The sequence below is a fragment of the Nothoprocta perdicaria genome, unplaced genomic scaffold (assembly GCF_003342845.1).
Source record: "Nothoprocta perdicaria isolate Ctin4 unplaced genomic scaffold, notPer1 scaffold_53, whole genome shotgun sequence".
Classification (NCBI taxonomy): domain Eukaryota; kingdom Metazoa; phylum Chordata; class Aves; order Tinamiformes; family Tinamidae; genus Nothoprocta; species Nothoprocta perdicaria.
Genome location: NW_020455788.1, coordinates 966,315 through 993,621, shown reverse-complemented (window position 1 = coordinate 993,621; position 27,307 = coordinate 966,315). Strand labels below are relative to the sequence as shown.

Genomic DNA, 27,307 nt, shown 5'->3' with positions numbered 1-27,307 from the left:
TTATGGATGTGCATGCCATGTACCTAGAGAGACACACACCTGCCACCTACCACAGGAAAAAAAAAGGAATTAAAACAAAAAAAAGCACAAGCTAAATCATAATCAAAATATAAACAGAAAATGAAGACCAAAATAAAATGAAATTAAAATCAACAGCACACCAACAAGGATGAGAGAAGCAGAGAAGAGAAAGAAAGGAAACACAAAGCGTGCACACACTGCACTTGGACATGTCATGCCAAAATATACAGAGCCCAGAGAGGTGGCAGGAAAAAGAGAGAAAAGAGAGAGAAAGTGAAAGACAAAAATAACATTCGCATGCAAACACCAAAAATAAAAATACCAAACAAAACTCAGAATAATCCAAAACGAAATGAAGTTCCCAAGACCTCTAAGCCCAAACACATGGAGGGTGAAGGGGAACGGGAGGAGAGGGAGGGAGAGGAGCAAGTGAATTCGATGTGTTTTGCGTAGATGTTGTTAGTGGTGTAAAGGGACTATGGAGGAAAAGAGGCTGAGGCCGGGAGGAGACGGGCGAGTCACCAGACGTGTACATGCCATGCAGAGTGTGTACTGAAACAAACAACCGGCTGAGCTCCTTTCGGCCGCGGCGGGCGGAAGGTCAGAAAGAGCGAGAGAACGTGAAAGAGGAGAGAGAGAGAGAAGGGAGAGAGGTGGGGGAAAACTGGGAGGAAGGGGACAACTCTGGCCGCTTTGCCTGTAACAGCCGTTGCCACAACAAAAGGATGAGAGAAAAAGAGAGCCTTCACCGCAACAGACTAGAGGCCCTGCAATGGTTCTGATCTAGAAACCTTCAGAGTAAAAGGAAAAAAAAATCAAAAGGGGAAAAAAAAGGAGGGAAAAAGAAAAAAGAAGAGAGAAAGTTAAAAGGCAAGAGAATTGTAATAGAAAACAAAGAGGTGAAAAAATCAATGAAAGAAATGTCCAGACCCCATTTCCAGAAAAGTTGTGTTTGCTTTTGTTATTCATATTTTTTTCTTTAAAAAGAAAAAAAAAAAGAAAAAGAAAAAGAAAAAAAGGAAAAATGTGCTTTCAATGAAATTAAAATAAAATTAAAGGAAGAAGTAAGTATAAAGGAGGGGGGAAAAAGGGGGGGTTAGGGAAGGAAAAGGCAGGTAACACACGGCAAACCCAAAAAAAGAGACAATAAGAATGATATCTACCAGACAATGTAGTTTGTTTACCATAGCGTGTCCAATGCCTGAGTGCTTTGCGGAAAAGGGGGAAGAAAGGAAATTAAAAAATCGTGAACAGAACGATTGTTAATTAAAATAACTAAAAGCAAAGATGAGTCGTTAGGGTGTTAGTACATTAGTTGGTTAGTAAAAATGACACATTGCATGAATGGTCTAGTGTTAGTCTTTCAAAAAAAGGCGTGGGGCGCCTGACACACACAGAGTGAGAAAGAGGACAATATGACCAGGACCCTATGGGGAACCATGCCACCTAGACTGTAAAGAGGAAGAGTGCTGCATAGTCTTCCCACTCTGGTGTTATTCATTAACTCCCACCCCCAAATATCTTATCCAGGCCTGGATCAAAGTCAAAACAGTGTAATACTTACTCTTCAAATGCCCATTGTTTCCTCCCCTAAAGAAGAACCTTTCCCTCAAACGTACACACCATCTTGCCCCTTCAGCCCATCCCCAGTCAGGACTCCTTCTACCCACCATCATCTTTACATCTCTGCTCTTCCACACTTTATTACCCTAAAGCACTGCACAGTACTGAGAGCAGGCCAAAGTTTCCTTTGGCTGGAGACTGTAGATGAAGATGAATCCAAGCCTCGTAAGTATGGTTTTCCAAGTTTCCCAGTTTGCAAGGTTCTATATACCAAGCTGAGCTTGTGACTTTCAAGATACATACAAAAAAGGCATGTGTTTGGTCATTTGCCCGTAGCTCACCTGCATGATCTGAGAGTACAAATGAACTTCTAGGTAGGAAGAACTGTGTCAAGGAGTTGTGAAGGAAGATTTGTGTCAAGTTTCCTGTGTCAGGGTTGGAAGACAGAAGGCTGACAATACTTACTGTCTCTCCTTTTGTCTGCAATATTGCATCTATATTCCAGAGCTGGGGGAACTCACCAGTTGGTTCTTAGTTCGGTTTGGCAGAGCTTTGGAGATGCTTTCTTGTTCCCTCCCAAGACACGCAGATGCCAACTGCTCAGACTTATGCACTGTTTCTTGCTTGCTTTTTAGCATCTGGGGAACTCAAGATCTTTATGGCAGATTATGGCACGGTTACTAGCTTCAATGTTAACAGAGAACTGCAGTCAGCCTGTATAGGGTCCAGGTCCTGTTCCATTATGATCCAGGTTGACACAGTTATCCTACACTACACAAATAAGATCTGTCCTACTGCATGTGAAACTATCTTCTTGGACATTTCAGAAAGTTGTGCGTTGATTGAGGAAATAAAGTTTGTGAGAACTTCACGGGACTGAACATAGTGTCATCAGATCCTAAGTCTATTTTACTCATCTTTGCAAATGCAATAAAAATAACGTGCAGTTGGCGTTTTGTGTCCAATGAACTTCAAGTTCTCTGAAATCTTCAAACAAGTCTTACTCTGAGCATTTTCTGTGTTATTATTAAATTCATTTTTACAAACAAGGAAGCAGTGGTAGAGAGTGGGGGACACAGCATGCCAATGATGGCATGGAGCATCAGCAGCAGAACTGAAGACAGAAACAGAACATCTGACTTTCAGTCTCCTCCACTGCTCCCATCAGACAACTCTGGCCCAAAAATGTGTTGTGAAGGCCTTGGAAAGTACAGCAATGATACTATTTCTAGTAAAGGCTTCTCACAAGCCAGAAACAGGGCTTAGTACTAACTGAAATAATAAGATAAATAAACAAGGAGATTTGTTTTGACATTAACAATCGCTACTCAAGGGAATCTGGGGGTTCACTTGGTTTGTCTCTGAGGAGATTAACTCCTATGATAATCACTTGATCTAAAAAAACCAAAGCACTCTTCCAGCTTAGCTGCAAAACATTTAACAGTTCCAAAAAGTACCAGGCAAAAACCCAGCTATTAAAAGTTCTGCTCTAATTCTAACAACAGCCAAGAAATTATGTAAATCCTCCTCCTCTCCTTCCCTTCGCCGTGCAGAGGAGTAGACTAGATGGCATCTTGAAACTCCTTCTAGCCTTTTTACCTGGAATTGTTTTAGTTCTGGATGATATTACTGGAATTTCTATATTTTTTAAATCTCATTTTAATGAGAAATGTATTTCTCTCCAGTGCAAGGTTCTGAACTAATTACAAGGAGACTATTAATTGCCTTATCAAACTGCAGTATTCTCTCTCCCTCGTTTTTGTTTATTTTGGGGTTTTGTGCTTTTTGGTTTCTTTGGCGCATCTGGAAATCAGGCTTTTCCAAATGAGCTACACTGTAAGTTTGTGCATGAGTTTGTATCAGTGAATATGTGTAATAGATAATTTATTATCTATAAATTTGTCCTTCACTAAATCTTACGTATTAAGATCTCAAAGGACTTCACATGAACTACAAAACCAAGACATGTGGACTGTCTGAAAGTTTTTTTACAGATAAAAAAAACACTCTCTCCCTCTTCTGTCATGTGTGTCTCACACATGCATGTGCACACACATGCATGTGCACACACAGAGAATATATAACTCTGTTGGCAAAATGGAGTGTGGCTTTATCCTTTTTGTTGTGGTTGTTGTTGTTAAATAAAGCCCATTAAAGGTCAAGCTATATGGTGATCGTTTTCAGTTCTGTCCTGAAACATGCACGTTGCAAGTATTAATTAAATATCACTAATTCAAGCTTTCAGTCTCTTTCAAACACTTTATCCTGAAGGCTTTTGAGACTTCTTGATCCTCTTTAAATGAAGAAAGTTCAAAACCTGACAGGAAGATCTTGGCATTCCAAGCTTATCTTTATATGAAAATAGGGGCTAAACTTACCAATAATTTTTGGATGGCAACTTTCAGGACTACCAGAATTGCCTCTCCTCAGGCCTCATCAGTTCCAATTTCTAGGTAGTTTTAGGTTCTCAGTCAATGCCATAATTTTGAGACTGAACTCGGAAGTGAGAGGTTAAAATGAAAGAATGCAGGGAAAATACGTGGATCAAAAAATTCCAGCCTGATTGATATTTCTTGGTTGCACTGAATTCTGTCATGAGTATTAATAGAATTGGACAACATAACATTTCTGCTATTTAAAAAAAAAAATCTTGTTTTTTAATAAGATGACTTTGCCATCTTAAAACACTCCCTGTCTTGCCCAGTCAAGTAAGACTCTAGAGAAATACATTAGAATGTATTAGAATCACATGGAAATACATTAGAATGGCTAGAAACTTGGGGTGCTACTTAACTGGCAAGGGACTTCTCTGCTTCTAATAATCACCAAAAAGCTTTCTTGGTCTAGTCAAAGATGAGTAAACATATATCCTTTTAATTGTGAATTTAAAAAGTGAAACAAAACAACCTTCTCAAAGACTACGAAAGGAAACTGAGAGCTTCCCTTTCACAGTTTCAGCTGTGACCCTTCTTCACTTCCTACTTCTTCAAGATTTATACAACCATGGCACAAAGCATGGATATATTTTGTTTCAGGAATAGTATCTCATTGAAAATTGTTTTCCAACAACAACAAACTACTTTGTTGGTCATTACTAAAATGACCAATAAATCATTCAGAGATGTTCAGAGGCCAGCTGTTCTGGTAACAGCATAAGACAGTAAAAACTTCAAATAAAGTGATATGACTATTCCAGACTGACAGGCCCCAACTAGTTGCTGACCTTTTAATGGGACATTGCAAGTATTTGAATAAAACAGGATCATTAAGACCAATTCACTTCATAAGAAATTAAATTTGCTTCTGCATAGAAACTAGTAAAAAATAGACTAACGTTGCTGTCAGTAATGAGACAGCAAACTCTTCCAAGTTAGATCACAGATCTGTCCTCCCATACCCAGACATCTTGAATGTATAGAAACATGGGAATTCAAGTGGGATATACAGCTATATCACATTCCAACAATAAATATTTGAAATAAAGATGTGAAATCCCCACAGCGGGCAAATCACTTGTGGACATCTATTAATTGAGACTTTCATACGCTTAGTATTGTTCTGTGTTCACAGATTTAACTTAGCTACCGTAAAATATTACTACAAACATTAATGAACAAATAAACCAAAAATTGTTCTTACAAATTGATTTTAAATTTTGCTTTTAAAATTCAGTTTATAAGCTCTTTATGCTGCCTTTATTAATCAGCAAGACACCAAATAGTGTGTATCCACTGTGTATCCATGCAAACCGTATTTATCAAGCAGTAGATGGGCCTTACTTGATATATTCACTAGATTTCTAAGGCTATTTAATTTCATCTTATCTATTTATGTCTGAATATATATTTCATGAGGAAGGCTTAAGAATTTTAAAGCTAGCCTACTAGCAAATACATCACCTGATTGAGTTGTCTGCTTAGGTATTAGTACGCAGCTATACAAAATTACAGTGGTAAAATCAGACAAAACTTTTCCAAAGTGGAATTGTACGGCATTGGATTGGGTTTGGTTTTTTGGTCCTTCCACTTTTCCAGTCCTCACAGCCAACAGGAGAGTCTCATAGAGACATAAGAAATAAAGCAGAATCCCATTACAGAAATAAGAGGAAAAGATGAAAAAGAGGAAAAGATCAGAGAATCAAAGAAGACTCAGAAAGACTCCAGCCAATTCATTACAAATGCATAAAGTTAAAGTAATTCCACACATACCTACCAGCCTGCATACCTGCACACACACACATACCTAAATAAATTATAAATAAATAAAAGGAAACCCAAAGACTTACAGAATTAGAATTATGGCACCATGGCAATGGTTAAACCACTTAACAAAACTTAAAGGAAAAAGAGAGAGGTGTACAGAGTTAGCTGCTGGAAAAAGATTCCATTCTCACATTAATTAAGTGCAACAAGAATATTACTGATAAGATTGAATCACAATTAAGGAAATAATTTTTTAAAAAGAACAAAAAAGAGAAGCAGAGAAGGGAGATGAAAGTAAAGCTATGTTTCAAGTTTTTATTATTAAAACGAAACTAGAAAGAAAGAGAAAAATAAAGTTGAAGTGAAGATACTGCAACAGGGCTAAAGTCTCTTCAACTAATGGTTTTTCACTGACCCTTGAACACTGAGCTCCAGAGAACGTACACAGGCTTTGGTGATCCCCAAAAGCATTCCCATATCTCCTCTACTCCCTCCCACCTGCCTCTGCCCAAACAAAAAAGAACCAAGTTTCTCCCAGCATTTTCTCCCCTTCACCATTACCTGCCGCAGGTTGCGCGTCACTTTAACGTCATGCCACGCGTTGTCATTGAACTTGCCATTGACGGGCTCCACGATGGCCTCGAAGGCGCCGGAGCCCAGGTTAATGACCAGCGAGACAGCCCCGTCCTTCAGCGCCAGGTTCACGTAGTCGGCCGACTTGCCCGTGTGCAGGATGAGCCCGTTGCGCTGCCACGTCTTGAAGGAGAGAGTGATCTCGTCGCTGCTGCTCTGGATGGGGTTCTGGGACAGGTCGTAGCAAAGATACTCGGAGCCACGGAAAGTGGCCATGTTCTCATCTCGTGCTGAAAAAAAAGGAAGAAAGGGAAAGAAAAAAAAATGAAATTATTTAGCAGTTAGGTAAAAGATACTCAAAATCATTACGGAAATTCTGAGAAATCCCACTTCACTATAAATGTTTTTTACAACTATATATCATGACATGTTAATGACTGTACTGCTCCTGTTGTAGTACTGCTATCAAGAGGATTAACAGCAGGGTCTACAACCCTCATAAATTTCAATGTTGTTTTTTCAGTTTCACTGCAGAAAGAACTATTACCACAGGGCCTGCTCAGAAGTATACAGTGCATCTAGAAAATTGCACCTTTAAAGACACTATTACAAGACAAATTACATCCTATTGAGGAAAAAAATGAAAGATTCCACTATTAGACAGAGAACTGTCATCTGTGAAATGTGCAGATAAGTATTTCAATGAAATTAACGCTCTTCCCAAATATTAATATTTAGATTAATTACTACTGTCTCCTTCAATAATCACAATTCATCTGCTATATAATCTAAAGCGGACGCCAGAACATAACACTGATTGAACAGCCCTTTTTCTTTCAACTAACAGACCCAGCAGTCAAGAAAGCTGCCTGAAGTTCCTAGAGTTTCTTCCTTGAGAGTATGAAACCAGTCTACATAAAAACATTAGTCCACAGCTACCCACACTTCTCACAACTCTGCATGTTTGATTGGCACATCTGTAGTTTCTATTGTTACTCTACAAAATGAATATCCTTCGCAAATCCATACGCCAGGAGTCTCCTTCCTAAAATCTGGGCTTGCACCACAGACACATAACCAATTTTTCTACCAGATTGTACTACATGACCTCGGTGAGCTGCACACCCTGATTCCACCCAATGGAAGGGATTACGAGGCTGCAGTGGTGGAGCCTGCAGGAGGTTTGCCCCTGTAGTTCTCCCACACAGGGCTCTGGTCCTGTTAGGAAGCCACTCCACCAAAGCAGGCCTAGCAGGGGAGCCTCCCAAGTTCTGGATGGTCCCTGAAACTATCTAAATACTTTATATTTCTGGAGTTGGAAACAACACATCCTAGAAGCATTGATTCTGCCCAACGGCAGAAAGCCAAATACTCAGTAACAGCATCTGCTCAGGATTTCTGGTCTCAGACAAATAAAATGGAGAGCACCTTTCTTGAGCACAGAAAACTAAGCATCTCTCAATGAACAGAAGACAACTGCTAACCTGCCAATATTCACTGCTTGAGGGCATGGTGCAGAGGGGGTCACTGTCTATCTAGGGCCTGGTTTACAACCAGCACAGGAACACGCTTCCTGTCGGCAAAACTCAAGCAAACTCCCTGCACAGACTGAAAGCTAATAACCACACCAGTGCCTAGTGGATTTTACCTTATCCATGTGAATATTCTGCATGGAAAAGCTGGTGCTGCCTGATAATTCAGGAATGGTAGAACACTGTCAAGTGTCAGGCTTTGCTGCCAAACCACAGTTCAATCATGACCAAGGCAACAAAACAGCTGGATTGTCCCTTGACCTTCTGTCAAAGAGAGGTCAATACGGAAAAAAACACTCACGGGATCCCCTTCTCCCTGCTAGTTAACAGTTCTCTGTAGCATAGGAAAAGCCTACAGGTATGAAGCTCCTCACACAGAGCTGCTTTCAAAGTTGATCACAGAACCATTAACATTAAAACAAAGGACTGGCCATCCTGACAAACAAACGATGTACAAAAACATCTTCCTGTCGGTCATAATCAAACTTGAAACGAATTCAGAATACAGAAGGAAAAATACCAATGTTCTTCAAAGACAGCTATGGATAGATAATGAATGCAGTGCAATAAGAATATTGCACAACATAAATAAAAAAATACAGCTATAAAGAAGGCTTGTTTGTGAGGGAAATAAAAGGCAACAGCCCTCCCTGTTGGCATGAGTCCTGCTGCATGAAAGATGAGCCCTCCTTACCTAAGAAGATGCTTAGTGGCATCGGTGGAGTAGTCCAGCATAACCCCATTATTCATCAGTGCCTACGAACTTACTGTATTGGGGCATCCGCTCTGCTTTCAACAACATGACACATAACACAGAGAAACTATCCCATTTATTCCCAATAGGATGACTGGATAAGATAATGGTCCTAGCAAGCACAACTGCATTGGTTGTTGGGGAAAGAAATTTTATTGCTGTCTTCCTACACAGCCAAAGATAACAGGTATTCCTGCACATGCAGGAATCTACTGTGTTACTAAACAAATGGGTATGGATGTGACTAAATACATTAGTGCCAGAATGTATATCTTTGCCTCCTTTCTATACTAACTTCTCCTGTCAAAAACAGACCTAGAGTTTAAGCATTCTATGGAGCTGAAGGTTTTTTTGATCTGGATCATAGCGAGGTCATGAAAGAATAATTAGGATTCTGAAATTCCAGATCTGAACTTCGGGAACTAAGGGGAAAACAGACTTGGTTGCCACTGCAGAGGATGAGCCATGAGACATCAAGGCCTCATCCCCCAAAGGAAGTGGGAGAATCCCAGTCTGGACAAGAGCCCACGAAAGCTGCTAGGGGGTAATTCTCATCTGGCCAGAAGGGCTGTCCTGAGAGTGACCTACAACATCTATGATCCTCCAACATGCTGTAATGTTGTAAAACAATGAAACAGTTATATGCTGCAATTCACTTTCATGTGTATCTGAAGAGCCCTCAGAGTTGAGGGGAGGAGAAACTGCACATCAGATGTCACAGAGGAAATAACTCAGCCTGTTAACACCTCTGAAGGACAAAAAGAAAAAAAGGTGAATTATTTCATCACCCTCTGAAAGAGCTGTCCAGCGACTGAATGCTGAAATCCTCATGAAAGCCCTCGGAAGCAGTCAAAGCAGCTCATCCAGATTAATGTTGTTAACACAAAACTGCATTGTTTAATAGCAATCAGACTGTTATTTTAAAGAGATAGTGACAAACTCCAGTAACAGCTAAAGAGAAGATTACTGCACCCTCCATTAAACTGTCCAAACTCTTGTTGCATTCCTCCTTTTCAGCCTTCAAGCAAAAAAAATACATCCAAATCTATTTTCTCGTCTGATTATTTTTCACACCTAATTGATTCAACGTTGTAATGAGATCATGACAAATGCAGACACCACTGATCAAATCTTCTCATAAAGTATCAAGCTGTCCCATACACACAGGGGCACTCGCATACTAGTGGTAATCAACAGCAACATGAGAAGACAGATAAAATGAGAAAAGTTCAGCAAAGGACTCACCCAACTTGAGCAAGTATTCGTTTGGAAAGTGTTATGGACCTTTTTTGTTATATAGGTACTTAATAAATAGCGTGAGAAACATCCTTTTATGCATAAGCATCTTCTACGCATCTCTGACAGAGGTGCTGATACATACACAAAAGATGAAGAGTTGTGCCATATACTGCATTTACAATCTGCAAACTTTTAAGGAAGAGCATTTACATAATTATCTGATTTTAAAATATCCAACTATTCATACAGAATTAAATATTATCTGTACATGAAAAAAAGGATGGACATTTATAAGCCTTGTAAGTATGGAGAAAGACATGTTCTATGCAGAGACATCATTAATGAGATATTTCAACTGATTGCAATAATAATACCTTATTAAAAGAATATCATTTCTGACTCAAAGGCAATTATAGCAATACATTTTCACAAGTATTTTTTACTGTTGGAAAAAAAAAAAGTTGTCCATAAAGTCAAGCAAGGAGGCTCAAATGGAGAAGGCTTCTCAAGGAACGAGCTGTAGTCCCACAGCAATAACAGCAGTGTTTTATTTAAATCATTGTAGTTAATGCTAGTTTCTCCAAGAAAAGTGTCATTTATTTTTACTTCAGGCCCATCATTGTCACTAATTTGTATCTACACAGTTTAAAACCACTACATCTACATTAGAAACCACGTGGATAAGAATCAGTGGAGTGCAACATCTCGCATTGCGTTCAAGAAATGGGAAGAGCAGTGTTAGCTGAGGAGTCCACATCTCTCATCTTACCCCAAGAAGACCTTGCATGGCACCAGTAAGAGCAGAGGCAGCATTGCTGCCAACTGCCTAGCATGAGTCATGCCCTCGCCTCCTTTATCAGCTGCTTTGCAGGTTGCCTCTTGAGTCTGGATGACACTGCTTGTTAAAAGGCACTCAACTTTATGCCCAGAAGAGATCAAGGCAACTTAACACAACCAACGTTCCCCTTTTTGTCAAACCTGACTAATCTATTATTCCCCCGAACTCAGAATCTCTTAATGAAAACAGAAGAACAGCTTTCTATTAAGATAGTGCACTCGATCCCCCGAGGCCAAGGTTCAACCTTTGTGTGTTGCTGAGTGTGTCCTTGGACAAGGCTCTTGGAGCTGGCCAGCAAAGGAGGGCTCCGACCCCTCCAACGTGAACTATGCCCAAGAGGTCCGGAGCCAGCCCTGCAAAGCGGCTCATCCCTCTGAATAAATTTGGGCCATTGCACAGCAACAAATGAGTGCAAAGAGCTAGAACAGTCATGGCAGCCTGGAATCTTTAATGCAAAAAAATAAAATAATCTTCAAATAAGAGGTGTTTCCTGGGTCCTGATCTTCAGTCTGCACACTTTATCTAGTAGAAAATGTATAAGCAATTTTCAGGTATCACTTTCACACATCTGTAATAGAATTGACAGCACTGCCTATGATGAGTGCTTCAAATTCTTGGAGTATTCACCTATTAGGTACAGGGGTGAAATTCGTAACTAAGCAAACAGAATTCAGAGAAATGAAAATACATTTCTTTCCTCAACCCCAGAAAACTCTTCCTTCAATGCTCAACAATAATATTATGGTTCATTCCATAAAGCCTATTCTGAGAGGAAAAGGAAAATCAGATACATCACCAAAAAAAGTTTCCTTAGTCTTGCATTCCTCAGTAGACAGAAATTAAATTAACCTAAGTTCATTGGTAATATGATCCACAGATATTGACTGAACCACCTTTCTGGTCTACTTGTAAGGGGAAGCAGAAGAGGGAAAGGTCTCTTGGAACTGTCTGAACTCATTTAATTGAACCGTTTACTCCAGAAACCACCAGCATCATTTGCTTTGACAAAACACAAAATAGCTGGAAAAGAAAACATATTCATAAAACGTTCGAGATAAAATCCTGTGATTACAAAAATACTGGTGCCACAATAATGAATAAATAATCAAACGTCTGCAAAAGATTATAGCATATGGCTGGTAACAACATCTTTTTCAGCCATCTTCTAAATTGCACACCAGAATTGATCTAAATGACTGACTCCAGGTGTAGAAGTCAGGACTTGAACATTTTATCCCTGACTTTGCCACTGATTTACCATCCAACCTGAGGCACTTAATTAACCTCAGCTGCCTCCATCTGTATTACAAAGATAACAAAAACACAGGTGAAGTCCTTGAAACCTAGGGGAGAGAATACTCTGTGAGGTTAATGAAACTCCTCTGCAAAGGAGGAAATTTTCCACAGCTGTGGGAAGCCCACGTGCCAGCTCGGGGTGTGCGGAACACACCGCGTGTCCTGCCTGTGTCCCTCTCCCTGTGTTTTCCATTGTTTGCTAAATGCAGACAAGGGTTCTGTCATCACTGGTGATTTTGCTTTGTCTGCCATTTGCAAAGCAACAATAAACTCCCAGTGTCGCTCTGCCTACGGCACGATATGCTAGAGTTGTGCCCATTATCTGTATTCTGAGTCACTGGCCAAAGAGACAAAAAAACCATTTCTGTGACAATGTCTTGCTTGACCCAAAAGAAAATGCTTGTTTCTGCTTTACACATCTTTAAAAATACATTGCTTTAAAAAAGCCCCATTCTGAAATAAAAGCATAGAGCACATTAATTATGAAACAGCACTCAAAACATCAAATTACAAAATATATGAAAAAAATGCCTGAAACAATCAGATGCGGTCATGTAAATTCAAAACTTGCTTTGGTTGAACAAAGCATACTTTTTGCTTTTCTTTAAAAGCAGTATTTTCTTAAACAATTTCATGCCCTTCCTCTGAGTTCCTGCACTCAGTAGGTGCAGGAAAAGCAGTGCGTAGCTGCTAATTTTGTCAAGACTTAGACACCATAACGGTGCTCCAGGCAAAACAACATGTAATTCCTCACTGTTGACTGCGGGTGAGGACAATTCCTACTGCTGTTCTGTATATTTAATCCGATGGTTCCATTTGCTGTGTATTTTTTAAGCTTACTTTTCCCTTCATGCCTCATTCTGAAAAAATAAGAACAAGGATCTCTGAACATAATAGGCAGGAGTTTTCCTTGCAGACCGAACATGCAGCACCGTGTAAACTGACCAGAGACACCAGAGCAGCACCACGACCACCACCCCAAGCTGCAGCAAGCCTTGCTCTTGAACACGGCTCTGTCCCCGGGCTGCAACCCAGCCCCGCTGGGTACAACGTGCGGGCAGGCACAGCAGGGTAAGCGCTCCCCAGCGCACAGCTGAGCCCTTTTCGTGGCAGCTTTTTCAGCACTCTGTTGACCAAAAGCAGACCGTGGGGTTTTTTTTTTTTTTTCTTTCCTTAGATGATCAATCAACTTATATTCTAACAAACAACATGAACCACCCCAGAGAAATTCATTCTTCAACAGTAATCTGTGCCCCAGTTGCAATCCCAAAGTTTACACTTCCGCTAGTATCTTAAAAATTAACTTTTCTTCTAACTTTTTAAGCATTAGAAGTCAAATTCCTGCACTAACCCTAAATACTAAGAATGAAGGTCTCTTTATTATTAGGTCTAGTGCTATTAGTACAATAGAGAGGATGTACATGTGACATATGTTCCTTACCATATATATCCTCCCCAAACTTAGTGATTTTGGTACAAAGTCATTAACAGTGGGGAAAGGCACACTAAGGAAGCAGCAACAGAATTCCTTACACATGTGGTAGGATGAGGTCTAGTTAGGATAAATCTTACAGCTCTCAGTGGGAGCCTTCCAAGACTGCAGGAATGGACGGAAATGGAGAGTTTCACTGAAATTGAGGTAAAAAAGTGAAAAACACATTCACAACTAAAACGGATGCAAGGAACATGGAAAAGAAAACCCTGCTTTTGTTGAAGGCCGCTGTTCTAGGAAACCACTGGAAGGTATCAGAGATGGGCAGGCCAGGAGCAGCTGGGCAGCACCCCAGGGGCTGGGGGCAATGGGCGCCCAGGCAGGTTCCTGCACTGGTGCCAGTCTCGCAGGAGGCATCGTGCCTGCTGGTGAGCAGGGAGTGCGCTGCACGTCCTTCCAGCGTGATGTGTGAACAGAAACACAGTTAGGAGCTAACCGCTGTAATGACACAAGAACGGTGCACAAATTACCTTCTTTCGACACCAGCAAGCGGGCAAGCCGCGCTTGTGGACAGGGAGATGGAAGGGATGGTGAGAAGCAAAAGTGAGGTGGCAAAGGGATGCAGAGTAGGAAAGAGTGGTGCACAAGACTATCACCAAGCTTACAGTCACGTCAGCTCCTCATAGTTTTACTGTTATTTAGCACTACGCGTACTTTGTACCCCAGAAGTGCCATGATATCAAAATTTATTGCCAAACGCTACTGCTGCCCGTCTCTTATGCTCTTTGTGAGAGATTATTAAAACCCTTCAGGAGGCAGCCAGCTCCAAACCCAAATGGAGGCACAATGATTCTTGTGCCTTGGAACACAAAGCCACGGGCAAATCAGCCTAGGGACTGTTACGTGCTGGCAGAGCGGCTTTAGCCAGTAGTTATTTAGGGGCAGAAATGCAAGCCTTTGTATGTGATGAGAAATGCCTCAGGCTTCTGCAGTGTCGACACAACAGCAAGTTCCTGTGTGTTTACCTGGACGTACATATAATGCATGCATAAGGCTGCCTGCAAGGTATGTGTGTAAGCTATAAGGTATACCTGTAAGGTATATGGCTGCACAGCATAGCTCTGTGGAAAGGCATGTAAAGCACATCTGGTCATGTGCAATTATCGACACAAAGGAGGTTTGCTCGCCGTTGCAGTATGGAAGTACACGTTCATATGAAGAGATGTATGAGGGGGAGTGCAATAAAACCCAAACCAACCCACAAACCCAACCCTGAGCGCATGTGCCAGCATGTGTGTAAGGGGCACAAGGACAAACATGCTTATGCATCTAACAAAGCATGCAAAGCATGTATTAGGGCCTGAACGCAGCAGCTCATCTATGCAGCCTGCAGGCACATGTACAGCAGGCCCCTATACAAACATATTTCCATAGACGAAAGCCGGCATGTCGTGACCCGGCGCAGGGGAGGAGCGAAGGACGGCACGGAGCGCCGGCTGCGCGGCCGGGCGCCCGCAGCTGCAGGGCTGGAGGCAGCGCCTGCGCAGGCACCACCCTCATCCCGGGCTCTTTCCCTTCCCACCTCCAGATTTTTTTTTTTTTTTTCTTGTGGCAGAGCAGCCTCCATGGCTACAGAGAGGGTGCTTAATGAGTCAAATCCAATCTCTCGGATGCCTTATCAGTTGCGGACAGGCCTGTTTCTGACAGCTGACCTTTCCCACCGCGTGCTGCCGACAAACCCATACACCACAAACAATTAACACGATTCTGGAAACATAAATCTGAAGGAAGGAAAGACTCTGAACTACAGCAGACGGTGCTACACACAGAAGGCAGAGTGATGCACAGAAAAGCAACAGAGAGCAGGTCCAGAATTTTGATGCCACCTTCTTTTGCAGCGCACACATTTCAACAGGTTCTCCTGCAGGTCTCCTGCAGCAAAGCTGTGTGCAAAAACAGGGTTCATGTAAAAGAATAAAAGAAAGGCAAGGGGACAGGGAGCACTCATGGGAGGCGTGGAATTGCCATTAAATCCACGCACAACCACGTGGCTGTGAAAACACACGCACAGCTGATGTAAAGGGTAAAGATTCTTGTCAGAACATGAAAGCACACAGAGCAAAAGAGGCCAAGACAGATATCAGATATCTTATACCTCCACTCTTGTGGGACTAGCTCCTAAATGCACATGGACAAAGCATTTATTAGAACAACTATGTGGCATTCACCTTGAGTAAGGTTGTTATTATTGTTGAGGATCCCATCAAACACCATCTTCTAACAAAGACAAGGAGGTTTATCCCACAAACAGAGTAACTTCAGTACAAAGTAACAGGAGCCCTTCTCCTGGGAGACACAAGCAGCTCAACATAAAGGGGATGGAACAGTTGTCCAAAGGGTTTGCCGCCCGTTTCCCGAGCTTGGGAAAAATGCTCCATGTTCTCAGCTCTGTTGCTAGCTCAGGGAAACACTTGGGGAAATCATCTGCAAGGTATTTTCTGATGTTTCTGCTCATTAACCTGATTTTCCATAATAGATGCTCATAACAACATGTTTGGCGAGCAAGACCAACGTAGCTCAGATTTTAAGAGTCAATTGTTGCCACACTGAATTCACATAAAAGTCTGAAACTCTTTATTCGTAGTAGCAGCGTTGCTTTGCCTAAAAGAGGTTGAGAATTCCCTTCTAGTAGCTCTCTGTATACACAGAATGGGAACTACATCACACTGAGGAAAATCCACAAACCAAAATCTGATAGAAGCTCCATTTCTGGACACAACACATAGGGACATATGGAAAGCAGGCCTGCTGCTCTGGAAGGCTTTACGTGCAATCCAGGTAAGCCGGAGAAAGAGGAGCAGGAAGGGAGGTGCAGAAGTTGACTGAGGTTGGAGAGCAGGAAAGCCCAGCAGCAGCACAGTAAGTTATTCAGTTTTCACATCTCTAATTAGTTACCCCTAGAACAGAAACTGTCAGTATTTCTTAGGCAAACGCATTCTGGCTAAGATTTAGAAATATGCAGAAGCTTCTTTTCAAACACCACAGGGCCAAAATGGATTTTGAGAAGAAATATTTTTTTCTCCTTTAACCAAATCAGAGCATTATTTCGGATTGTTTCTTGATTATTGCTATATGCATTTTATACGTATGTATTAAATGTTAGTTATTCTCAAAGTAATAAAAATTCATGCTCAATTTATACTGTAAGTTTTTGGAAATAGGTTTCAGAAATTTCTGAAATGAATTGTATTATTTGGAATTATAGGTCATAGCAATTTTATCAGTTCATTCAAAATGAGTATCATTATACCATCACTAAAACTATTTTCATTAGTTCAGCTTACTGAGTGGCTCAATCTTATTAAAACCACGTACAGCTACTGATACTGGATGTCAACGAGGAAACAAATCAGTGCTTCTCTCCAACACTAGATGCCAGATTCTGATCCCAGTGGCCCTGATAAAAAATGAGAAGCAATTTTATGGTAATCAGTTAAGGTGTACCACTGGATTCAAGATACCGATCATGCTGATATCTGTGTTTAAGTTATTTTTCCCTAAGCCTGTTGTTAGAAGGTCACAACTGATATAATTCCTGCTCTTACAGGTAAAGCCCAGCTGCTGTAAAAACGACTTTTCCAATCTCCCTGCAGGAAACGTGGCATGTCTTTGTGTTCTAACTGCGGCTCAGAAAGCGTCTGCTCTTCCCGCAGCCTAGGAAGGTGCTGCCATATTTTGCAGAAGATGAGTCTACCCTGGAGGGTCTTGGGCTGTGTTTTTAACTCTTATTCCAGAACTCTTATTCCTAGTTAACCACAGGCAGACTTGTACATGTTATATATGTTTTCCAGCTCTACAGCTTGTTTTACTCAAGTCCCTCTTCTCCCTATACCCAAACATAACATTGCATAACTATTGAGTACCAAAATGCAGCTGGGTATGAGATCTGTCTTAGCTGCGAGGGGAGTTTAAATGGGCAGGAGGAAACTATAGCAATTGCAGTCTTGGCTTTTACATGATTAGCAAAAGCCTTCATTACTGCAGTGGTCAAAACGATGACCACCGAAAGCCTGGATCTTTGGATTTTCAAATCTCCTGGATTTTAGTGCATGGCAAGGAAGGATGTGAAACCCCCACGAGCCCCTTCAGAGCAGCTACCCACACGCTGCTGCTCACCCTTGAGCAGACCCACGGCAGCCCTGCGCGCCCGTGCTGGGCTCACCTGCGGGCCCCAGGGCCCCAGGGCACCCATCTGCTTCTCTCCAACGGCCAGACTTGCTGCCAGCTTGCTCGGAGTGATCTGTTAATATCGCAATAGCCTGAGTCGCCTCCCTCCCTCCCAGCACCACCAGCCTCACTTATTTTAAATTCTTTCAGCATTCTGTTTTTTCACTGACTTGTTCTAGGACTCTTCCCAGTCTCCCTTGACAGGGAGAAAGGAGAACATAGTTTTCTATTCCAGCCCATTTTGAACTTCAAACACCAACAGCTCCAGCCCTCTTTGACTCCCCTTCCTTGCATCTTCTGCAAATAAACACAATCCATAACCTGTAACACCCGAGTTTATCAGTTATTTCCCTGCTGCTGCATCTGCCATCCTGAGCTGCTAAGTATCCACTGGGATCAACAGACACCTCTGATAAAGGAATGTTTGTTTCCTAACTGCTTCATATTAATGTGTTTACAGTGAACACCAGCACAAAGGGGAGGGGGAATAATAGATTAGGGACCCGTTCAAACAAGTTATTTTATAACACTTACATTTTGCACGTGATTATAGACTTCATAGCTGTCTTTTAGTGGGCAGAACAATAACAAGCAGAACCTTCCTTTTTTAGTCACCTGGCAAGCAGCTTTAAAGGTAGGTACTTAGGAAATAACTTGTACTTAATGTTCCTGTTTAATTCTAAATAAAAGCCAACATACCCTTAAAGCTTATAGTCAAGAGAAGCTCGCATTATGAAAACAACAGATGACCACAGGAAAGCATATTCTGTAAATATAAAATTACTTGTAATACTGATTTTTCCCAACTTATTTGCTAGAGCTTATTAACATGCTGCTAGTACTCTCTGATTTCTTCAAGTCCTATCTTAGTCACCTTCTGCTTGCTAGCATTGCATGTGGAGCAGATCACCTGCTTTGGAGCAGACTCGTGTGTAGAACACCGCCGGACAGTCCACCTGTAAATGACACATAATGTGACAAACCTGTATCACACAGCAGTCGATCCATCCACTCATTGATTGTCTTTGCAGAAGCCAACAATCAAATGAACTATGGATATAAATCATCTTTCTAAACTAGGCAGGGCTCTCTCTTTTAGCCATCTGGGCCAGCATTTGATCACAGACAACTCTCTTGCCTTCAGACTCATCCCCTGCACCTGAAGAGTGAGCAGGGAGCAAACACAACCTCACAAGCACCCGTGGCTACAGCCACCCCTCTCTCCAGTGCAGCACACACCATCCCCAGCACAGTCTCATTGAACTGACACTCTGCATGTGCCTATGCAATACGTGCCCCAAAAGCAGTACACAAGACAGAAAGCCCCTACATATGCATACGGCCACTGCAAACGTGCTCAGTGCACAGGAGCTGCCTGCATATGCAAACAGGTATACGTACCTATATGCATACTGTTACTGGAGTGCTTTTGCACATGTATGAGCTGCAGTGGCCTCGCATTTGCATGTGCTGGGCAAGGTTTCTCCCCGTCTCACTGCCTTTTCCTCGCTGAATGGGAAAAGGCTGTCAGCAATTTCCTTCTGTCAACAGCTGGGAGAGGCTTTTCTGCAGTTAGCTGCAATTTGTTTCAATTATGCGTATTAATCATAGCCTGTTCCTGATGGTATTCAAAAAAATAGAAAAGGGGGCTTTTCTTTTTAACAAGCCATTTCCTCTCACATGATGGTACTTAATGACTGCAGGTTTGTTGGGAGAGCAAAAAAAGGAGGAAAAAAAAAGGCAAGAAAAACCCAGACATCCCCCGGGTTGCTTGGTTTGTTAATAACCACCACGGCTCAAGAAGCTGGCAGCGAATGCAATAGCAACAGAGGTTCGGGGCACTCGTGTTTCAGCTGGGGAAAGAGCTGTAAACAAGGTTTATACCCCAAAATCTCCTAGCTTGAGAGGTGGATGGAACGACAACAATTAAGGATTTTTGCACTCCAGCTTGTGTTTACTGAAACCTAAAGCAGAAACTGCATAGAAATTAATTTCTCAGTGTTTTAGTATCTTGCAAGGATCAATTTTAAAGACATTGGGAGAAGCAGATAAAGATGGAGAAGATGGTAGTCCCTGAAAGAGCTACTTCCAAGTCTATTGGAATATTAAAAGAAAAAATCAGAATAAATGGGATCCTGCTAATCAACTGTACATCTAACAGTGTTATCTCAAAGCCTGTCCCATTTCAAGTGTGATTTGTAATGAGATTTCTGAGGAACATGCTCTAAGTTCATAGTGAAGCAGTTCAAGAAAATCATGTGTATAGGGTGCATGGTAAAATGGTACATTTTTTGAAATATTCTACTTAAAATCATTCAGAGAGATAGGTATCCAAGAACACAAGCTGTGAGGACCATGTTTGTGTTTAGTGTCTTATCCACTATTGTATTCAAGATTCCTCCCACACTTGTTTGTCATTAACTGCAGCAAGGGCCACCTGGCTCCAAGAATTTGAGAGTCATTGTACAGATTTTATACAAAGGTAGAAACATTTCTGTTCAGATGCAAGAAATATGTACTTGTCCCACAACCCCGAAAATACCGGTCAGATGCAAGCTTTGAAAATTAAGATGATTTGCAAGACTGTGTGAGTGCATTTTATCAAAGTTTGGTTATGGTTGGAACCCAGGACTTGAAATAACAAGGTCTGAACTGCTCAAAAACTGTCATATTTAGTCCTTGCAAAATGCCCTTTCTGGGGAAAAAAAAATCCCTATCTGCCTTAGATAGATTTGCTGTGCTAACTCCTTTATACTTAGGGGAAAGAAAAATGAACCCGGTATAGATCCATATGGTGCACTACATACAAGCGTATCGCTCCTTACTTTAAGATTTAATGGCACAGATATATCAACTGGGTTCAGGAAAAAACAACATCTTCTGTAAACATTCTTTTAACAAAAACAAAAGCTGCAGCTGTCATTATACTGACAGAAAATATAATTTTGCTGGTAGGATTTCTCTCAACAGCAGACCACACATAAGTTACCCTAGCAAATTCAAACATCTGTATTTTAAGGTGCCACTTGCATGTTTGTGTCAATAAAGCCCCCCAGCATAACAAGGCCTTGAGCAGCCTCACAACAAGCCCCATCATGCGTCTGGGACTGCACGGGGGCCGCACGGGCTGTGGCAGGACGAGGTGCTGGGTTGTCCCCTACGCTCTCGTCAGACGCACGGCTGGGCGCAGCAGCAAGGTCACCTAGGTGCAGCTACACCTGCACGGCCGTGTATCTGCGTATCTATACCTGAATATCATGCTTTTTGAAAGGAATATGTGGAAATAAGCTGTAGCTGCAATAAAGAAAAAAATAACCTTTTTCTTTTTGCCTGTATAAACTGCATCTGCACTAAGAACATTTTGCTAATGTCAGAGAGGCCTTTCGGGAAAACAAGGAGTTCACTGGCCATTCCACCTAAATTCATTCATTCCATCTACAATTTCTCATCTTAGTCCAAAGCAGCTGCAGCTCACCCAGCAGTGAGGGAGATAATTCACATCTCCAGAGGGACAATCCTCCTCTTAATAGACAAGGATCTTCATCTTGGAGGGTGATTTGCTACAACACACCTCATTATATAACACCGGAGATTCACAAAAGCAGGGCATGTAGAAAAATGAACTCTACATCAAACACAAAATAAAGCTGACCCTGAATAATTAGAACATGAAGAGGAACTGTGTTAGGAAACAGAAATCAGCATGATCCACAATCTGGATGCAGACTATCCAGCTCCACACCCACTCTGGCCAGCTTCAAATATTCCCCAAATACCACAAGAGGAATCGCAACATCCCTTTGGATCTACCTGTAGAGGATCGGACTGAACAGCTTACATTACACTATGTTGCGCTTGACAAATTAAGATACAACCTGGAGAAATACGCTGGCTGAGAAGTCCTCCAGCTAAATTCATCCCTACTGGACCGGTACTGATCTGTGCACAGAGAGATCAAATGCAAATGCGGAGCCTGATAGGAGCAAAAAGGCTAGAGCCTCATGGAGAAGCTCTGGGACTTCACACACAGAGTGCTTTGGTATGAGGAGCAAGAAAAATAGAGTAATAGAGAAGTTAAAGCACATGCTGCAAGAAGTGAGGAAAGCGGGAACGAGGGAAACAAGGAAGAAAGGAAAGAAATAAGCAGGAGAAAGTGAAGAAGGGACGAGTGCAGGAGCAGAGGCAGCAAAAGGAAAGGAAAAGGAGTAAAGCGAGAACAACAGAAAGTGATCGACAGAAGGGGAGAGAAATCTCTGCTGGTACAGTAACAAATAAATCCCTGCAGCATGACAGACATCTGCTGAAGCATTTCATTTCCCCGCAGCATAATGGTGCGTTATTGCCCATTATCTGTTCTGTCAGTGCCAGAGCCCACATTAGGCGCGGGGCAGCTGCACTTAGCTGCCATTTCTCAGCTGTCTCCCCGTTTCCATGGCGACCCGGTTGCTTCTCGCTGAGGCGGCTGCCGAGCGGAGCGGCGCGGAGCAGCGCGTGCCTGGAGCCACGGAGCACGGGCGGCCGCCACGGCCTGTGGGCAGCGCGAGGGGGCAGGCCCATCGCCTGGACACTCTGATCCAAACGGCCACTTCCAGACATACCGGCCACTCCCAACCCAACCGGCCATTTCCTACCGAACCCCCAACCAAACCGGCCACTCCCAACTCAACCCGCCATTTCCAGGCATACCGGCCACACCCAACCCAACCGGCCACTCCAAACCGAACCAGCCGTTTCCAGCCAAATCAGCCACTCCTAACCGAGCCGGCCACTTCCAGCCATACCGGCCACTCCCAACTGAGCCGGCCATTTCCAACCAAAGCAGCCACTCCCAACCAAGCCGGCCACTACCAGCAATACCTGCCACTCCCAACCGAATCAGCCATTTCCAGCCCAACCGGCCACTCCAACCTCACCTCCTAGTAGGAATCTGTCCGTTCCTTCACAGTTTCTCATTAGACCTTTTTACTCTGATGTTTTCAGGTGTAGAACAACTTTATTACTCCCGGCCTTCTGAAACTTGGCATCACTTTCAAAAATACTCCCCCAAGAAACTCCTTCAGTGAGGTGTCATCGACACATTGCTGTAGGTCTTTCCCATGATCGGCATCTGTTACTTTTCTCCCTCTCTACCATAGATATCCAACAGCCTTTTTAATGCATCTTAGCTTGTTGACTAGCAGTTTCTTCAAAATTTGTAACTGTGCTGTGTTGAAAAACAAATTCTGCCTGGATTGCTTATAAGTTAATCTTTCCTTGAGCTTTACTCCACTATCATGACTTTTGCTTTTGAATGTGGCGCTATCTTAAGCAGCATATTGGGCACTAGACTGCCTTCTGCCTTGCAGTATTTTGCTTTTTTCTCTGGAGGATGCCCGGAGTTCAGAGTGTCCGCTCAAACTCTTCTTTGTAGTCCAAGGGGATTTTGCAAACAGTGATGGAAACAAACAGCTGATTTAGGTGATTGAAAATTGGAATACTAATGAACATTTTAGTCTAACAGGTCAATGACCTTAGTTTTGGTTTCAGCAAGACGAGGAAGCCAATACAAAGAAATAAATTTGCTTTAAGACTAAAAATAAAGATTCTGTTTTAATATAATCTCTGGTCAGCAAAAGATTATGGCAAAAATAAACACAGAGAAGTTTTTTGAGCCAACTAGAAAAAGGGAGAATGTTCTGCAGTGCTCTTGCAAGCAGCTCTGTGATCATTTCAAGGAGTATCTAGGACTGTGTTGCCTGTGGTTGGACTCAGCTCATATGGTACAAATAGCATGACTCTCTCCAGGCCTGTTGGACTGTCCTATTCAAGCTGAGAAATATATTCAGAAATTCAGGTGGATTTGCAATGAATTCCTGTAACAACTTCCCCTATGCTGAGCAACTCCATTGGCTAAGTAAGGTTTCTTTTACAGCTGCTTTCTTCTAATTGTTGGATGCTACCAACAGATAATATTTATTCAGCAGCAATTTTTAAACAAAAATACTGATGTGTAGCACCTATAGCATGTTCTACAGAAAGCTTTCTGACAGACTAAACTAGTGTTTAAAGCATGAAAGAAAGAACAAGATCTACCTTTCAATTTTATTTGTACCTTTATTTTTCCTACCATCTCTCCTGGAAATCTACAGTAGCCATTATCAACATTTTTGCTGTGCACTGCTCTTTAAATAGCATGTCAGGTTTTATGCATATCAAAACACGGTCTGCTTCTGAATGCACCAAATGCTCCAGATGCTGCAGAAGCCAGGACAGCTCCATTTGTTGGCATAAGGTGCAAGGACCATTCCTTTGAGAAGTCAGAACCAGCTTGTGATACTTGGCCTTAGTTTCTGCTTTCCAGGAACAGACACAGCCAGATCTGAGTACCCTTGGTCCTCAGCACGTGCCTTGCCAATTAAAAGGGCATCAAGCACTTTCTACAGAAGAGGTGGGAGAAGAAAAGAAGGTCTTCCCAACACATGCCTTCACCACAGCAGCTCCCTTCCATAAGCAACGAAGGGAGCTTTCATGACATAGCAGACCTTATTATCATAATTCATAATTGTGACTGTTTAGAGGCTTCATAAGAGCAAGAATAATTATGTTTAACAGGCAGAGTGATAAAGAAACAAGATTAACCAATTCTCCATCCCCCTTTTAGCCTGCTGCTGCTCCTTTCTCTTCACTGTTGAGGAGTTTGTCACAGTCAAGGGAGTTTATTCCACAGGAAAAAAAGAAGAGCAGCTGTTCTCTGTGTCCCCAAAAACCCTCACCTGTGACATCCAAGGCTCAGTTGCCTTGAAAGGGACCTTGTGCAACCTCTGAGCAACAGCAAAAGGGCAAGACCCCCAGCCTACACAGCGTGGGACACGCAGCATGAGATCTTCATATTCCAGCCAGTACCATCCAACAGCATCCAGACCACGGAAAAGTAACACTGTTATTTCAGTGAGCTGCCTTCAGAGCATCATTTTAATATGCATAAGCCACCTTCCTTACAGCCTAGGGACAGCTGAACTATTGCACCCTTCCCCTTATGTCCTTCAACTCCTGCAAATCGCAAAAAGGAGAGATGTTTTCAAGCTGGCTTGTCAATTAACTTGGTTCACTCCCACGTCTATCTGCAATTCCAAGTTCAGGCCAGGTCCAGAGCTGTCATCACAACACAAGGAATAACTCTTCATTTAAACTGTGTTTTACATAACCAGGAGATTAAAGCGAACAGTGACTTTGGGGTTTAATTCAAACTCAAATTCTCCAGGTGCAATTCTGTTTTTGCTGCAGGTATTTCAATCTCCATTACAGAGGGAAAAGAAACAAAATCTTATGGTTTCATATGCATTTGTTTTGATTTTTAGAGCTGTTGAAAAAAGCTATATTAATAGCACAGCAGGGGCAGAACCGAATCCAAAGACCTGGAAAATAAAATATTCTCAGTATCCATTATTTCAGTACTGGTAAATTCCAGCAAGATGAGATTTCTATACACATACCATGGAACCGAGGGGAGAAAGGAAGCAGGCACAGAGTAAAATTGATTAAAAAAATGTTTACAGTAAATAAAGCAAAATAATTTGCAAATTGCAAAAGGTCTAGCTTTGGAATCCTCAAAGCTTCTAATTTTCTGCAGAAAAAAAATAGGCATGCCCAATGTAAACACTTAAAGAAAAGCTGTGCAAGGTGTCTGCAACCTGCTATGCAACTGCTAAGAACAGACCAACCCGGGAGCATAGGCAGAGCTCTCATGGCCTGGCCTGGCTCGGGAATCGAAATCTCAGTCATCCGAGTTTTACAAGATGCCTGTCATGTCTTATCTTACATCTAGCACCGGCCTGACACATGGCCACGGTTTAATCATTTTACAGTACCTTACTTCAAATGGAGACACTGGAAATGATATGGAGCTGTTGAAGAGTGTGGTGCTGATAAACTGCCTCCCAGTGAGCCACGCTAAGCAGCAGTCATTACTGCTCTGCAACGCTGAGGGCGGGAGCTTCTAGGTTTCTGCCCTCAGCATTGCAGGTTAGCAGAAACCAGCTGCCTAGGCCTAAATCTCAAATGTAAGGAGTTTATCAATAAAACATGGAGAAGAAGACTCTGTTGCTGCCTCTCCCATTCCAACCTTGACTCTGCATCGTTTGAGTGCAACAATGAAATACAGAAAAAGATTTCCTTCCTAAAACCAAAGAATCCAATTGCCCTGCTAGTAAAGGGCTTCTCACCTTTACACTGATTAGCCCCTGCTCAGCTCACGTAAAAAGTTGGGGCCTCAGGTTATGTAAGGCTTCACAGGGAATCTCCATGGGCAAGTTGCTATTTAAATGTATGAGCCAATCTGTTACCAGAGGGTAGAAGCATTTAGCCTGGCAAAAAGGGAAGCTTATATCCACTACAGGCATCTTGAAATTAGGGGGGGGAAAAAAAAATTGATCCTATATGAGCCAAACTTGGGATAACAAGGGCTAATCCCACTTTACAACCAAAAAGAAAATGATGCCTAGCTACGCAGTTTTTCCTAAGATTATGCTGCCAGTTGACTGAGAAATCACCGTCTGTTTCTCTACCAGTCAGTGACAGATTAGTCTTTTATTCAGTGATACAACGTTGTTTGATTTATAACTCAAGATAAACTGCACATTAGACTCTGCTGTGATGAGGTAGGAAACTAAATCAGAATAAATTTGGCTGCAAAGCTCTTTTTGCGTTTCTTTCCCAAAATATTCTGCTGAATTGTAATAAATCTTGCCAAAAAAAAAAGTTTAAAAAAAAATAATAAGATCAACTCAAATTGAACAGCTAACCAAAAATAAAGTTGGGCGTTTAGGGTGTCTCTCTTGCCTTTGTGTAATAACAGCTCTGACCCGCTAATCAGTTTTTTGATTAAACAATTAAATTTGTCATTGTGAGAACAAAAACATTTTTCAGTTTTCAAACTGCGTCTATCCAAAGACATAACCAGGTCACTAACAGCAATATAAATTCAACATATTTGTGCTGACCTCTCTACAAAATCATACATAAAGCCGGATTTGCTGAAGAGATTCATCAATAAGTACATATCAACAAATTTTGAGAACGTTGTAATTCGTTTGCAAGCAGAAAAATGGAGTGGTGAGGTATAGAAAACAAAGTACCCTGTTCCCAGTGTTCCTTCTGTTCTGACTGAAGTGGAGTGAAGCTAATGGAGAGTTCTCCAAAATCAAGTAGGAATGGCTCCCTGCCGGGTCTGTGAATCAGGCTCTTTTCCTCTAATCCCTGCCCTTCATACAGATTACAGCTTTTGCTGTGGACAAGGCATTTCAGCTTTTAATTCACTCTTTCCTTTTGTAAAATGGGACTAATAGTACTCACTTATCTACTTCACTAGGATGCTTCAAGGATTAAAATTGATGCATCCCCGCTGAAGTAATGTGCTATAATTACCTTGTTAATGTGCCCTCTCTCGGCTGCAGCGAAGCCGGCCTCGCTGCGCGCCCCGCGCGGCCCCCGCTCCCTCCCGCTGCGCCGCGTGTGCGCAGGAAGGGGCAGCCCCGCGGCCAGGGAGCCCTTAAATATCCAGACTTTGAAGCCCTACAACAGAGAGTGTTGCTTTACAGCACAGTGGGGACACAGACTCTTTCCTATAACTGGGTGTCAAAGAAATTAAAAGTT

General features: G+C 42.1%; 1 protein-coding gene across 1 annotated transcript in view; it reads right to left on the bottom strand.

Moving 5' to 3' along the window:
• Positions 1-27,307, bottom strand: part of NRXN3 (neurexin 3) — an 826,423-nt gene that overhangs the window by 641,730 nt on the left and 157,386 nt on the right. Inside the window, exon 5 of the mRNA XM_026048287.1 lies at positions 6,348-6,649. Within this exon, the coding sequence (XP_025904072.1) occupies positions 6,348-6,649 (302 nt within the window). The remainder of the gene's footprint in view (positions 1-6,347; positions 6,650-27,307) is intronic.